This window comes from Mustela nigripes, chromosome 3 (assembly GCF_022355385.1).
Source record: "Mustela nigripes isolate SB6536 chromosome 3, MUSNIG.SB6536, whole genome shotgun sequence".
In the NCBI taxonomy this organism is placed as follows: Eukaryota; Metazoa; Chordata; class Mammalia; order Carnivora; family Mustelidae; genus Mustela; species Mustela nigripes.
In genome coordinates this window covers 3,064,232-3,077,252 of record NC_081559.1, presented here as the reverse complement: position 1 = coordinate 3,077,252, position 13,021 = coordinate 3,064,232, and the positions used below count along the sequence as shown (strand labels likewise).

The 13,021-nt window shown below is 46.1% G+C and overlaps 1 protein-coding gene across 8 annotated transcripts in view; it reads left to right on the top strand.

Moving 5' to 3' along the window:
- The first annotated feature begins 1,115 nt into the window (after nucleotides 1–1,115).
- HIBCH (3-hydroxyisobutyryl-CoA hydrolase) overlaps nucleotides 1,116–13,021 on the top strand; it is a 142,932-nt gene continuing 131,026 nt past the window's right edge. For 2 of the 8 annotated variants that reach the window (XM_059393050.1, XM_059393052.1), the window contains exons 1-2: nucleotides 1,117–1,364; nucleotides 8,400–8,442. In XM_059393050.1, the coding sequence (XP_059249033.1) occupies nucleotides 1,333–1,364; nucleotides 8,400–8,442 (75 nt within the window). In that variant the 5' untranslated portion in view covers nucleotides 1,117–1,332. Of the gene's footprint in view, nucleotides 1,365–1,647; nucleotides 2,425–8,399; nucleotides 8,443–13,021 lie in introns of those variants that run through there. The other 6 variants (XM_059393053.1, XM_059393057.1, XM_059393056.1 and 3 more) reach the window with 6 other exon arrangements.

Below are 13,021 nucleotides of genomic sequence, written 5' to 3'. Positions count from 1 at the left end.
ATGTCAGATGCTGATATCAGATATTGATGTTCCAGAGCAGGTTAAAAACGGAATTACAGGTCAGGAGTTCCTTCTGTGAAGCCCGTGTGTCTTCTGCTCAGTGGGCATTTGGTAATTATATTTGACCTAAGTGAGAAAAATAATTTTTCATAAAGTCTTGATAGTATCTTCTTAAATGTTAACTAGCTAAGACTAATTCCTTTAACTTTCCTCCCTCTGAAATTCTTCACTGAATTCCTTTTTTTCTGACTAACGTGTCAATACTTATGTGGTGATGAAATGTTTGGGGCTGGACATCTGGGTGTATCTGGATACATAGAAACATTCTTCTGAATCGACTTAACTGAATCCTAATGGATAAGGTAAACTTTGATTTCATTTAAGAGTAAGCTACTTTCTGAATATAATTATGCTTTCGCTGATAACAGTAAGTTTCAGTTTTGTTGGTAAAGATGTGTCTATCACCTCTTAATAAGACAAATTTTTGTCTGCCGTTGAGGAAGACTGGGGATCTATAGCTTCGCCAAAAAACTTGACATGTGCCAGTCCTAATGTTAAAACTTCTGCTTGGTGAGGCTGGGATTTCATAAACTACACCAGGATCCTATTATCAAGTGTGTATTTCATCTGATTCTCAAAGAAGAGAATACTAAATTTTTATTTTTCGTTAAAAAAAATCTTAAAATTCAAGCAGTCTTTCATGCCAATGCCTGCTCGTCGGGTCTAGCCCAACAGAGCCTCTAGGGAACAAAAAATATATATTTTTTCTTTTTTAAAGATTTATTTATTTGATAGAGGGGTGAGGGGCAGAGAGACTCTCCAGAGCACCCCCCCCCCCCCCCCCACTGAGAGGTGAGCCCAACATGGGGCTGGAACCCTGATCCTGAGATGCCGATCGCAGCCAAAGCCTAGCAGAGTCCCATGTGTAACGCACCAGGCAACCAGGGGCCCCAGCCTGGAGCTACCTCTTTCCTCCCAGTCCTCCAGGCTCGGATCCAGGCCGCTCCTTCCGCCCGGCCCCACCCGGCCTCCGCCTTCGCCAAAGCCCCGCCCCCTAACCAAGCCCCACCTCCATCCTCTTCCCCCGCCCTCCCCCCATTTCCGCCCGCAGCTGTTCTCGCCCCGCCCCTCTGCGTCGCGCCGCCGGCGAGGGGGCGGGGCGGAAAGCCCGTCGTGGGCCTCTCTGGCCGCCTGGAGGACCTGTCCTCTGTGTCCCGCGGCGCAGGGCGGAGCCGGGCGGCGGTGGGCGGGTCTGATGGGAGACCACGCGAGATCGCGAGATCCCGCGGGGCAACGCCCCCTGGCACCTTCCCGCGCGCGGGTTCCTGAGCCATGGGGTCGCCGACGTGGAGGCTCGTGTCCGGGTGAGCGAGCAGCGGCCTAGCGCGGGCTCCCGGGCTGTCGCCGAGGGACAGAGGGTCGCGCGCCGCGGGGGACGGCCCGGCCTCGGAGTCCCCGGCGGCCGTCGGGGGCACGACTCGGACCCGAGCGCACGCCCCGCCGCGCCCCGCCCCTTCCTTCACGGCGCGGTGCGGTGCGGTGCGGCGTGCGGGGCTGCGGCGTGGGGGCCGCCGGCGTGGGGGCCGCGGGGCTGCGGCGTGCGGGGCGTGCGCGGCCGGTTCTGGGCGGCCCCGAGGCGCGCGTCTGCCGGCCGCCGGCGCTGGTCCGGGCGCGGGGCTTCTCCGGCGGCGGCCCCGGGGCGGTGTGCGCGGAGGTCGGGCGCCTGCGCCGCGGGGACACCGCTGAGCCGCCTCGGACGCCTGCGGAACCCTGTGTCCCCGCGCGCTCTGGCCCTGCCCCGTGGGCTCCACTCGTTCGTGCGTGCCGCGGCCCTGCAGCTCCGGCGTCCTGGGGAGCGCCCCAGGTCAAGACAGCTCTCGGGTTCTCTGGTCGCGTCTGTCCGGGGCGCGAGTCCCGCCGCCTGCACGGGTCGTCCGCTGCGGGTTCGCACCCGAGTGTGACCCGCACGCGCCGGGGCTCGCGGCGTCCGGGAGCTGTTCGCGGTGTTTGACGTTCTCGGACTTCTCCCGCGCGCAGCCTCCGCCTGGGACCCTTCCTGCGGATCCCGATTCCCAGCCGACCCTCTGGCAGCAGCCTGACTCTGCACCCCCGAGTCGGGTCGCTTCTGCCCGTGCCTGCGGCCGTCCTGCTGAAGGTCACTTCACGGCCCGCCGCCCCTTTGCTGAGAAGTTCGCAGAGGTGTCCGCCTCCCGATGGAATCCATAAGAACTCCCTAGTCCTGCTTCCAACCCTCGGCCCGACGTGGCTTCATGGATTCTGCACCGCTTAGGGTTATAGTCTAGCTTCCGGGAGTTCTAGACCCTGCCCGGGCCCTGGAGCCCACCTGGCTGCTTGCTACTGTTTCTCATGAAGACTTTTGAAGTCCCAAAAGAAAGCAGACGAGAAACCAGTACTTAAACAAAGGTAATACTTAGTTGCAAACTCCGATAAGTGTCCTGAAGGGAAGATACAGGTATGAGGGAGATTTGGAAGTGAAGGGGGGGCTCTTCCAAGAGGTCCATCTTTCCGGTGGCCCAGAGTCCTCCCGGCTTTGGGCATCGGCATTGTTCCGGCGCTTGCTCCTGGAGCTGCCTCCTCGTCTTCTACATTGTTGTTTCCCCAGGCTCAGTATTAGATTCTCTTACATTTTGTTCTGGGTTAGGAGTCACGGACCCGAAGGCAGAGGCTAGGAAGGAAGCATTGAGTAATGCTGGCTAGACCTCAGCAGGGTGGGGCCTAGTACGGAACCGGTGAGTTAGAGAAAGTCTCTGTCGCAGGAGGCTGGCTTCTCATCCCGGCAGGCCCTGTTGCCATTGTAGAATGGAGACCCAAGCTTTCTGTAACTATTTTTTCTGGGAAACTGAATTTTTTGGTGAATCTCTTGATCTTAAATGTCTAGTTTTAAAACACTGCTGACCAGACAAAGCACATTAGTAGACCCGGGCAGCGTTCAGGCCACTGGTTTTCAGCGACAGCTGTCTCATTCCTCAAGGACGGGTGAGACGTGCTTACACCTCAGCGGTTATCTTTTTTTTTTTTTTTTTTTTTTAAGATTTTATTTGACAGACAGAGATCACAAGCAGGCAGAGAGGCAGGCAGAGAGAGAGGAGGAAGCAGGCTCCCCGCCGAGCAGAAAGCCCGATGTGGGGCTGGATCCCAAGACCCTGAGATCATGACCTGAGCCGAAGGCAGAGGCTTAGCCCTCTGAGCCACCCAGGCGCCCCCAGCGGTTATCTTTGAGCCTGACTTTGTGACCTAGCTTCGGTTCTGACGTCTCTTTCAAACTCCGGTCTCTCCACTTGCTGTTGAATGTTTCCGTTTATGTCAATACAGTCTCAAGAAACTGAACATGGACTTCATATTTCATTCTACAGACCAGCTCGTTTCCTGGCCAGCCTTTTCAGTACCTGTAGTCTCTTAGCTATCCAAGCTTGACCTCTTATAATTGTTTTTAGCGAGTTTTTTTTCCTTTCCGTTGAGTTTGAACTTCATAATATCTCCTAAGAAATCATTCCTGTGTTTCTACAGCTGCTGTTCATCAGTTCATGCCTGAATTTCTTGGTCTTGGGCTTGATTTTCTGTTCTATTCACCTTCTACCTTGCCTACTTCAGCTATAATCTTCATTAAGCACTATTTTTAAAAAAAGATTTTATTTATTTATTTGACAGAGATCACAAGCAGGCAGAGAGGCAGGCAGAGAGAGAAGGAAGCGGGCTTCGTGCTGAACAGAGAGCCCGATGCAGGGCTCTATCCCAGGACCCTGAGACCATGACCTGAGCCGAAGGCAGAGGCTTAAGCCACTGACCCACCCAGGCACCCCAAGCACTATTTTCATTATTTCATCTTAAACAGTTCCATGAAGAGTTTAATTTTGTAAACTCATGTGTGATTTATTGAGTAATTTGCGGAAATCTCCTAAATCCTAGTGTTCTCATCCTTCTAAGACAGTTGTTTCTAACTTCAGCATGTATCAGAATCACCTGGAGGGTTTGTTAAGCACAGATTTTTGGGCTCACCCCGAAGTTTTGAATTCAGTAGGTCTGGGGTGGGGCTGACAATTTGCATTTCTGACTTGTGCCCCTGGGATGCTGATGGTGCTGGTCCAGGTGCCACACTTTGAGAACAGCTGCTCCCAGCAGGCAAGTTGAGCACCACCTGGAGGAAGGAAGTCTGATAAAGTGATTTAGTAAATTAGTAGTAGTAGCATGTCCTCTTCATGTCCACCAGATGGCAGTGCTGGAGCCACCAGGAGCGAAAGAGAAGCCCTTCAATTCAGAATTATTTGGGACTGAATAGTCAAATACCTTTTTGAGATGTTAATACCAGATTTTAGATAACGGTTGAGTAGAAATTGGAACAAGTAAAATTAATGTGATTATATGGAGTCTGGTAAGGAACATGCTTATATTTAGGTTTTTCTGTTTTGTAGCAATTGGTCCAGAGCTTTTGGGATCTTTAAAATTCTGTTCACAGTGCTGTGCACTTGCACTTTGTAGGTGTACATTAACTTTCTTTGAATGAGCTGCAATTCTGTCTCATGAGTGAAACTAGAACTTGAAGCTAGGTTTGGGTTCTCTGTGCCACAGGTGGTGCTTAAACTGCTGATAAGACATTGAACTGGCATTTGGGTACTGGTCTGATTAAGGAGTTCAGAGTTATTCTGGATCTAAAGAAATTAGTGCTTACATTTTTCTTTCTTAATTCAGTTTTATCTTTTTGGAAGTTTTTAAGTTCAAAAAAATTTTAAAAATGGTACTTCAGGGGGAGCTTGGGTGGCTCAGTGAGTTAAGCCTCTGCCTTCAGCTCAGGTCATGATCTCAGGGTCCTGGGATCGAGCCCCACATTGGGTTCTCTGCTCAGCGGGGAGCCTGTTTCCCCTCCCCATTCCACTCCCCACCTGCCTCTCTGCCTACTTGTGATCCCTCTCTGTCAAATAAATAAAAAAATAAAATCTTTTTAAAAAAAGATGGTGCTTGAGGGTAAATATTGTTCACATTTTAAAAGCCTATATGAAATCCCTATTTAGAGAATACCCCTAAATAAGCTAGTATTTGTCACTTCAGTTTAATTTTTTCATAAAATACTGATTAAAAAAAATTTTTTTTTTAATTATTTTATTTATTTGACAGACAGAGATCACCAGTAGAGGCAGGCAGAGAGAGGGGGGAAGCAGGCTCCGGGCTGAGCAGGGAGCCTGATGTGGGGCTCGATCCCAGGACCCTGGGATCATGACCCGAGCCAAAGGCAGAGGCCCAACCGACTGAGCCACCCAGGTGCCCCTAAAATACTGATTTTTTAAAAAATAATTTATTTATTGGACAGAGAGAGAGAGATCACAAGTAGGCAGAGAGAGAGAGGAGGAAGCAGGCTCCCCGCTGAGCAGAGAGCCCAATGTGGGACTCGATCCCAGGACCCTGAGATCATGACCCGAGCCGAAGGCAGCGGCTTCACCCACTGAGCCACCCAGGGGCCCCTAAAATACTGATTTTAATGGCAACTTTTTTGAATCATTTGGGGAAGCTTCCAACAAATGCTTATTTGTGCCTGTGCCCCACCCCCAGAGTTTGATTTAATTGGTCTTGGGTATGAACTGGGCTTTGGAATGTTTTACCGGAGTTTCCAGTTGATTCTAATGTGCAGACAAGTTGTGGAATTACTGGGCTAGAATAAGTATGTTACTTGTGGTAAGACAAGTTCAAAATATGCTAGTCTAGAAATGTGAAGTGACAGATTTAAACAAGTTAGTGTTTTTCCTTTTAGGGGGGATAGTAGTATTCAATTTAAAGGTAACATAAGAAGGTAAAAAGAATTCTGGAGAGATGTATTACAAATATTTTCATAAATTCAGTCACTTAAAATGTGGTTACAATGGTGACAGTGGGAATATTACGTTTTTTGTTTTGTTTTTAAAGATTTTATTTATTTATTTGACCGAGAGAGAGATCACAAGCAGGCAGAGACGCAGGCAGAGAGGAGGAAGCAGGCTCCCTGCTGAGCAGAGAGCCCAATGCAGGGATCGATCCCAGGACCCTGAGATCATGACCTGAGCCGAAGGCAGAGGCTTTAACCCACTGAGCCACCCAGGCGCCCTATATTGGTTTTTTTTAGTGCCTCAGCTAAACAGTTGCCCCTCAGATCTCAAAGTATCCTTGAAAAATTAATGCCTTGGTGATTTATAATTTCCCTCAGGTAGTATATGTATCAAACCCCATGCACAGTCCTTAATCAGGCTGCTGCTACAGATTTCCACCTTTGACCTTATTTCAAAAATCTTAAATTTCACTTCTTGATCCCACCTGGGATGGAGCCCAGAGCATCAAGCTTCCTGCTCAGTGGCGAGCTTGTTTCTCCCTCTCCTGCTGCCCCTGCTTGTGCTCTCATGCACTCTTTCTGTCGAAGAAATAAAATCTTAAAAAAGCTTAAAGCATAAAAACACAATTTGATGAATTTTCACAAACCAAACCTATCCATTTTGCTGGCACCTGGATCAAGAAAAGAAGATAATACAATGGGGCCCCTGGGTGGCTCAGTGGGTTTAAACCTCTGCTTTCGGCTCAGGTCATGACCTCAGGGTCTTGGGTTCGAGCCTCCAATTGGGCTCTCTGCTCAGCGGGGAGCCTGCTTCCTCCTCTCTCTCTGCCTGCCTCTCTGCCTGCTTGTGATCTCTGTCTGTCAAATAAATAAATAAAAATCTTCAGAAAAAAAAAAAGTACGAGCATCTCAGAGGCCTTCCTCATGTTCCTTCTAGTCACTGCTTTTACTTATTTAATTGTAGTGTTTACGAAGTACTGAAAAGTGCTCTTCTGAAGTCTGTAGCTCAGTTTTTGTACATATGTATTCAGTCCTGTAACCATCATCTGGATAGAGGTAATTTTTACCACTCCAGATTTCCTCCTGCCCCTTCCCAGCTTCCCCCACCTTCTACCATTTTGACTTCTGTTCTTACAAATCACTTTTGCCAAGCTGTGTCCTAAGCTTTGTATGCCTAGCCAAACACTTTTGAAACAAACTTAGAGGTGCTACGTTTATTTTATAGTTTGCTTTCTTTTTGTAATTTCTATCATGACTATTTTCCGTAAGTATTATTTAAATATGTTTAAATAAACATTTTTGTTGGGTTTGTAATGGTTTTGTATAGATGACCGTTAATAAAAGGTCACTAGAGGTGACTGGACCAAGTTGCTGCCTGCAGCCTTTGCCTCCCCACCGCCAACCCCAAGGTCAGTAAAAAGGAACTCACCTTTAACCTCAGTGGAGCCCATCACCGCAGAAAAAGAACAGCAAGGAGCAGTGGAATATATTAATGATGTACAGAATGCAGTGGACTTGAACAAGCCAATGAGATTTTGAAAGCAGAACAGACGTATAACTCTGCTGACTACCTTTTTTTTTTTTTTTTTTTTTTTTTTCAAGAAGACGTTGGAATTGATTTCCTAGATCCTACATTTTTGGGTTATGTCACTTATCCACCAGTGTCTGCAGTGCACTATTTGACAGGAGTTGAAGTGACAGAATTCTAAGATATTAAATCAGGTTACAGAATAGATCTTTATTTTGATAGAAAACCTTACTTTGAAAGTAAAGCTCTTTCCCAAGAATTTCATCCAAATCAGAGTGGTGATCCGTCTTCAAAGTCCACTGGAATCAAATGGAATTCTAGAAAGGATTTGACAGAGTGGTAAAGTTAGATGCAGAGTAAAGTCAGCAGGAAGAGAGAGCATGAGTTTACTCTGGTTTACTGATTTTTTTTTTTTTTTTTTAGATTTTGGTTTTATTTATTTGAGAGAGCGCATGAGAGGGGAAAGGTCAGAGGGAGAAGCAGGCTCCCCAGTGAGCAGGGAGTCCGTTGTGGGACTCGATCCCAGGACTCCAGGGTCATGCCCTTAGGTGAAGGCAGTCCTGTAACCAACTGAGCCACCTAGGCGCCCCTTGAGGATCTGATGGGGGTGCAGGTGAGTTCAGGGAAGGTCATCAGAGATGGTATTTGGCCTAATCTGTTATAGTGCTGCTTGGTTCTTGACAAATGATGAAGGGGGTGAAGGTGATGATGAGTTGGAGGAGGGAGAGGAGGAAGACGTAGAAATGACTGATGGAACTCTAGTGGAGTCTAACCTTCTAAAGTTTTCTCCAGGCCCTGGGAGCAATTGCAGTCTTCCCACCTCCCCCACCTCGTGTTCAGCTGCCTTTTTTTTTTTTTTTTTTTTGAAGTCCTTTCTCCTTTATATCATGGTTTCCAATTTGTCTTGGGGGGACATACCTTGAACAGAATGAAGGGGAAAAGAATCTCTACCCATTTTTGTTTCAGATTCACTTTTTTCCTAATACCTTTCAGAAGAGGCTAAAACAAAAGGAAATGTGGTGTTTATGACTGAGATATTGTATTCTACATTTGTTTCAGGTTTAATTCATTGAACAGGACTAATGTCATACTGCAGCATTTGGTAAGTTTGCATTTTGTTTTGTTGGCATTGTTAGATTATGATGTGTAATGTAAAATGTCATCATTAGGGAAGTAGAGGAATATTGGCAGATTTTGTTGTCCTTCATGCGCCCTGGTTCCCAATTTTATAGTGTCAAGGCTTGACACATAACTAGGAGATGGTATAAGGTTATGCATAAGAGCATGGACCTTCAAGTCAGAATGCTTGGGTTTACGTAATGGGTCTACTACTTAATCTTTGGTAGGTTACCTCATCTCTCTCAACTTCTTCTTAGACATTATAAGGTGGATATAATAATACCTATCTTAGAGTGCTTATGAATAATAAATACTTCATTTAAAAATCTAGTGCTTGGCGTGTAATCATTTCATACCTGCTAGCTACAGTTGTACTTAAAATAGTCTTCCGGAGCTTAGATGCCTTGGGTACCCTTTCAGAGATACTTTTAGTTTACCATTTTAGGAGGAAGAAACAATTTTTATTCATTTTTGTTTCTCTGTGCTATGGACTGAGTCTTTGTACCATCCCAGAATTCATATGTTGAAATCTAATACCCAATGCGATGGTATTTGGCGGTGGGGCCTTTAGGAGATGATTAGGTCATGAGGGTGCTGTTCTCATGAATGGGGTCAGTGACTCTATAAGAGACACCCCGGAGAGCTTCCTCACCTGTTTTGCCTGATGAGGAGGATGCAGTGAGAAGACAGCCTTCTGTGAACCAGAAAGAGGGACTTCATGAGGCACTGAATTAGCAGGTCCCTTGATTTTGGACTTACCAGCCTTTAGAATTGTGAGACGTGTTGTGCTGAGCCCTCCAGTCTGTGATATTTTTCTTAAAGCAATGCAGACGGACCAAGTACTCTCGTATAGTCTGACAGGCGCCTTGCACATAAAAATAAGCACTTACTGTAGGTCACGTCCTCTTCCAAGCACTTGGTGAGTACTGCTCAGTTGGTTCTCTTTGTGGTCCTATAGAGTCGGCACTACAGCTCTTTTATCTGCAATTCTGAAACCTCAGAATCAAAGGTTTGTGGTTAGTTTGTGATAAGTGCATTTTGTGACAAAAATCGGACTTGAACGTCCTTGAGGCTCTTTTGTCTTTCTTCTAACAAGTGCAGATGTTCACAGTTGATGCAGAAGTGTTAAAGCGTTTTATCGCAGTGTGCTGACCAGGTTCCACTTGGGATTTTTTATTTTCTTTAATACATATTGTGTTACCTTTCCAAAATCTAGAAAATTTTCTGGATTTCAAAACACATCCGGACCCAAGGGTTTTTGGTTAAGGGATTATGGCCTTACCCCTATTTAATGGGTTTGAAGTGGAGGGATGAGAGGCTGTGTAATATACCTCCGTGTCATCAGCTGGTAAATAGAGTGGGATTTGAGTCAAGTCTGGCTCCGTCGACTTCCCTGCTGCGCTCCCTTGCAGCTGACGTAGAGTGGGTGTTGGGTACCGATCGCAGAATGCGTCTCAGGCCTGAGTGGAGACGAGCAACTAAAGACTGGAGTCCCCCTTCCTACCCTTGATATTTTAGTACGTAGGCATAGGAACTGAGGAGCTTCCTGGAAAGAGGACATAAAACATGCTGCTGATTCACATTTACACGTCAGCCCCCAGGTAGAGGAGAACGGTAAGACGGAATCCAGTTCACCTGGACTGTGGTTACCTAAGGCACAAACTGCACCCAAGGAAGGGAGGTAAACCGAACTTCTTCAGGGCCTGAGGGCTGAATTGTCTTGGTCCCAGTGTTGGCTTTTAGATGCCCTTCAGAAGTAGGCTGTTTCCCACGCAGTCCTTCTGTGGCCCTAATGTTTGAGTCTGTAGGCTCCAAGAGTCTGTTTTCTGGTGCACGGTATGCTTGTTCTAGGTGGCAAGAATGGTGACATAGGAGAATGGAGGTTACATTCAGGGCTTTCTGAGTGTCTGTTATACGGAGTGCGAAGCAGTGATGGGTGTGGAGAGTTTACCCAGGATCGGATGTGGAGAGACTCTGTGGATGTTTTTGAAGTTGATAAGGAGTCATAGACCATTTCTGAATGACAGGGACAAGATTGAAATTGTGTTTTAGCAAAATTGCTCTGATGGCAGTGTGAAGGATAGACTGTCAGGCAGAGGTTCTGGAGATCTGCCAGGAAGGAAGATTGTGGTGATCCTGCGTGGTTACAATATGGGAATTGAACAGGGTGAATAGATAAGAGAGTCATTTTGGAAATGGATTCTCTGGTACTTGGTAACTGCCTCAGATTGTTGGCAGAGAGGGGAACAAGTAGGAATCAGGGAGAGCACCAACATCTTGAGCTTTGTTGACTGAGAACATGGTGATGCCTTAACCTGTTGTAGGGAACAGAGGAGGAGAGAGATTTGTTGGGGAGAAATATGTTGGTAAATTTGGTTTTTACCAAATTGATCATGGGGCACATGTCGTTGCTCCTGTTATCCTAGTAGGCAATTGGAAATAGGGGCGTGGGCTTCTGGAGAAGTAAAGATACAGATGAAGGTTTGAGCCAGGCGCTTAGAGATCATAATTGAAGATGTAAAGGAGAAGGTATCACAGAAGGCGAGAGAATAGAGTATTGCCATGTGGAAGAATTGACCAACCCAGTTTGAAGTCAGGAAGGATTGAGTGAAGCTTGAGTAGTCCGCATTTATGAAATGCTGTTTGGTGCTAAGAATCTTGCTTATATTGTGCTTGGTGTCTTATTTGGGTTACAGTAATTTAAATTCAGTGGCATTCAACATTAGCTGGAAATTGATGAAAATCTTAGGAGTGGGAAGGCTATGTGATGGGGATAAAGAGGAAAGTCAGATGTCAAAAAAAATCATGTTCTGCTTCAGGTAGGATATTTTCTTGGGTGTCTCTTTGGTTGCAACCTGGTTTGATGGCAGCGGATGTTACATATAATGAAAGATCTAAGATTGGGATTTGGGTATCGACAGTGCAACTTGCTCTAGGCTTATGTCACAGCAGGACTGCATCACTAGAATGATGAATTGCTCATTCAGCTTATTAAACATTTTTGGGATGCCTCCTATGTACCAGGTACTGGTTTTTCCTCAGAGGAAAGTTTTCATTTCTCACAATGTTTATGAAGGCTCTGAAGTGTTTTCCAAAATGTAGCCTGCAAGGAGCACCTGGGTGGCTCAGTGGGTTAAGCCTCTGCCTTTGGCTCAGGTCATGATTTCGGGGTCCTGGGATCGAGTCCCACATCGGGCTCCCTGGTTGGTGGGGAGCCTGCTTCCCCCTCTCTCTCTGCCTGCCTCTCTGCCTGCTTGTGATTCTCTCTCTGTCAAATAAATAAAATCTCTAACCCCCCCCACACAAAATAAAAAAAAAAAATGTAGTCTGCAAAATACAAGTTCCAAGAGGTAAATATTCCATGAAAAAAAAAGTTTAATCATGTAAGAAAACTGCTCATTGTATTTTAAATGTTTACATTTAATATTTGCATATTAAATACAAAAAATGTAGCAATGAAACTTACTTTACATTGGTTTAAGTTTCCCCCACACTGATTTGACCGTGGGCCATTTATCCTCCTCATCCTTTTGTACACTTGGGGGAATGTTGCTACTATGGATTTTGCCAGCGTAGATATTCCAAAGTTGGGTGTGTTTTGGGGATTTTATTTTGGCAGACTTCATGCTTTCAGTTCAGCACAGCTGTGTGTTGATGGTGTTCATATATTTTAGCGAGTTTCCTTCATTTCTCTCTTGAATAGATGTAAATAATGGGTCACTCAGTCTTTACAGGAGTGGAGAAAGTTCTGGGTGAGGGGGATGAAGTGGGTGAGATGATATCATTTGAAGAAGGTAATTGGGACAGTCAGATTAGGAGCTGTAATGGTTAGAGCTTCTGTTCTAGAATGAGAGAAACCTGGTCCTGCCCCAGACCTGTGTGATTCCAGGTAAGTGATCTAACTTCTCTGGGCCTTAGTCTCCTTATCTGTGGAAAGGGGTTCCTGGTATATAATTCATTAGGGGGGATTTTGAGGATTATGTGAAGTGTTTAGTCAAGGGGTTAGCATTGTGTTCATAGAAAACTTTTAAAAAGCAAAGTAGGGGGTGCCTGGGTGGCTCAGTGGGTTAAGCAGCTGCCTTCAGCTCAGGTCATGATCTCAGGGTCTTGGGATCGAGTCCTGCATCGGACTCTCTGCTCAGCAGGGAGCCTGCTTCCTCCCTCTCTCTCTGCTCTCTCTCTGCCTACTTGTGATCTCTTTCTGTCAAATAAATAGATAAGATCTTTAAAAATAAATAAATAAAAAATAAAAAGCAAATTAAAAATCAACAGATTTGCTCGTTGGCTAAGAAAATATTTGTAAATAAAAGTAAATATGGGGGCGCCTGGGTGGCTCAGAGCGTTAAGCATCTGCCTTCGGCTCAGGTCATGATCTCAGGGTCCTGGGATCGAGCCCCGCATTGGGCTCCCTGCTCAGCGGGAAGCCTGCTTCCCCCTCTCTCTCGGCCTGTCAAATAAATAAATAAAATCTTAAAATATATATACATATAAATGTGAACCTGTTGTCTTTCCTGGATGAACAATAAAGATTTAAGAAAGTTCTAATTCCCACCTTAAATTAC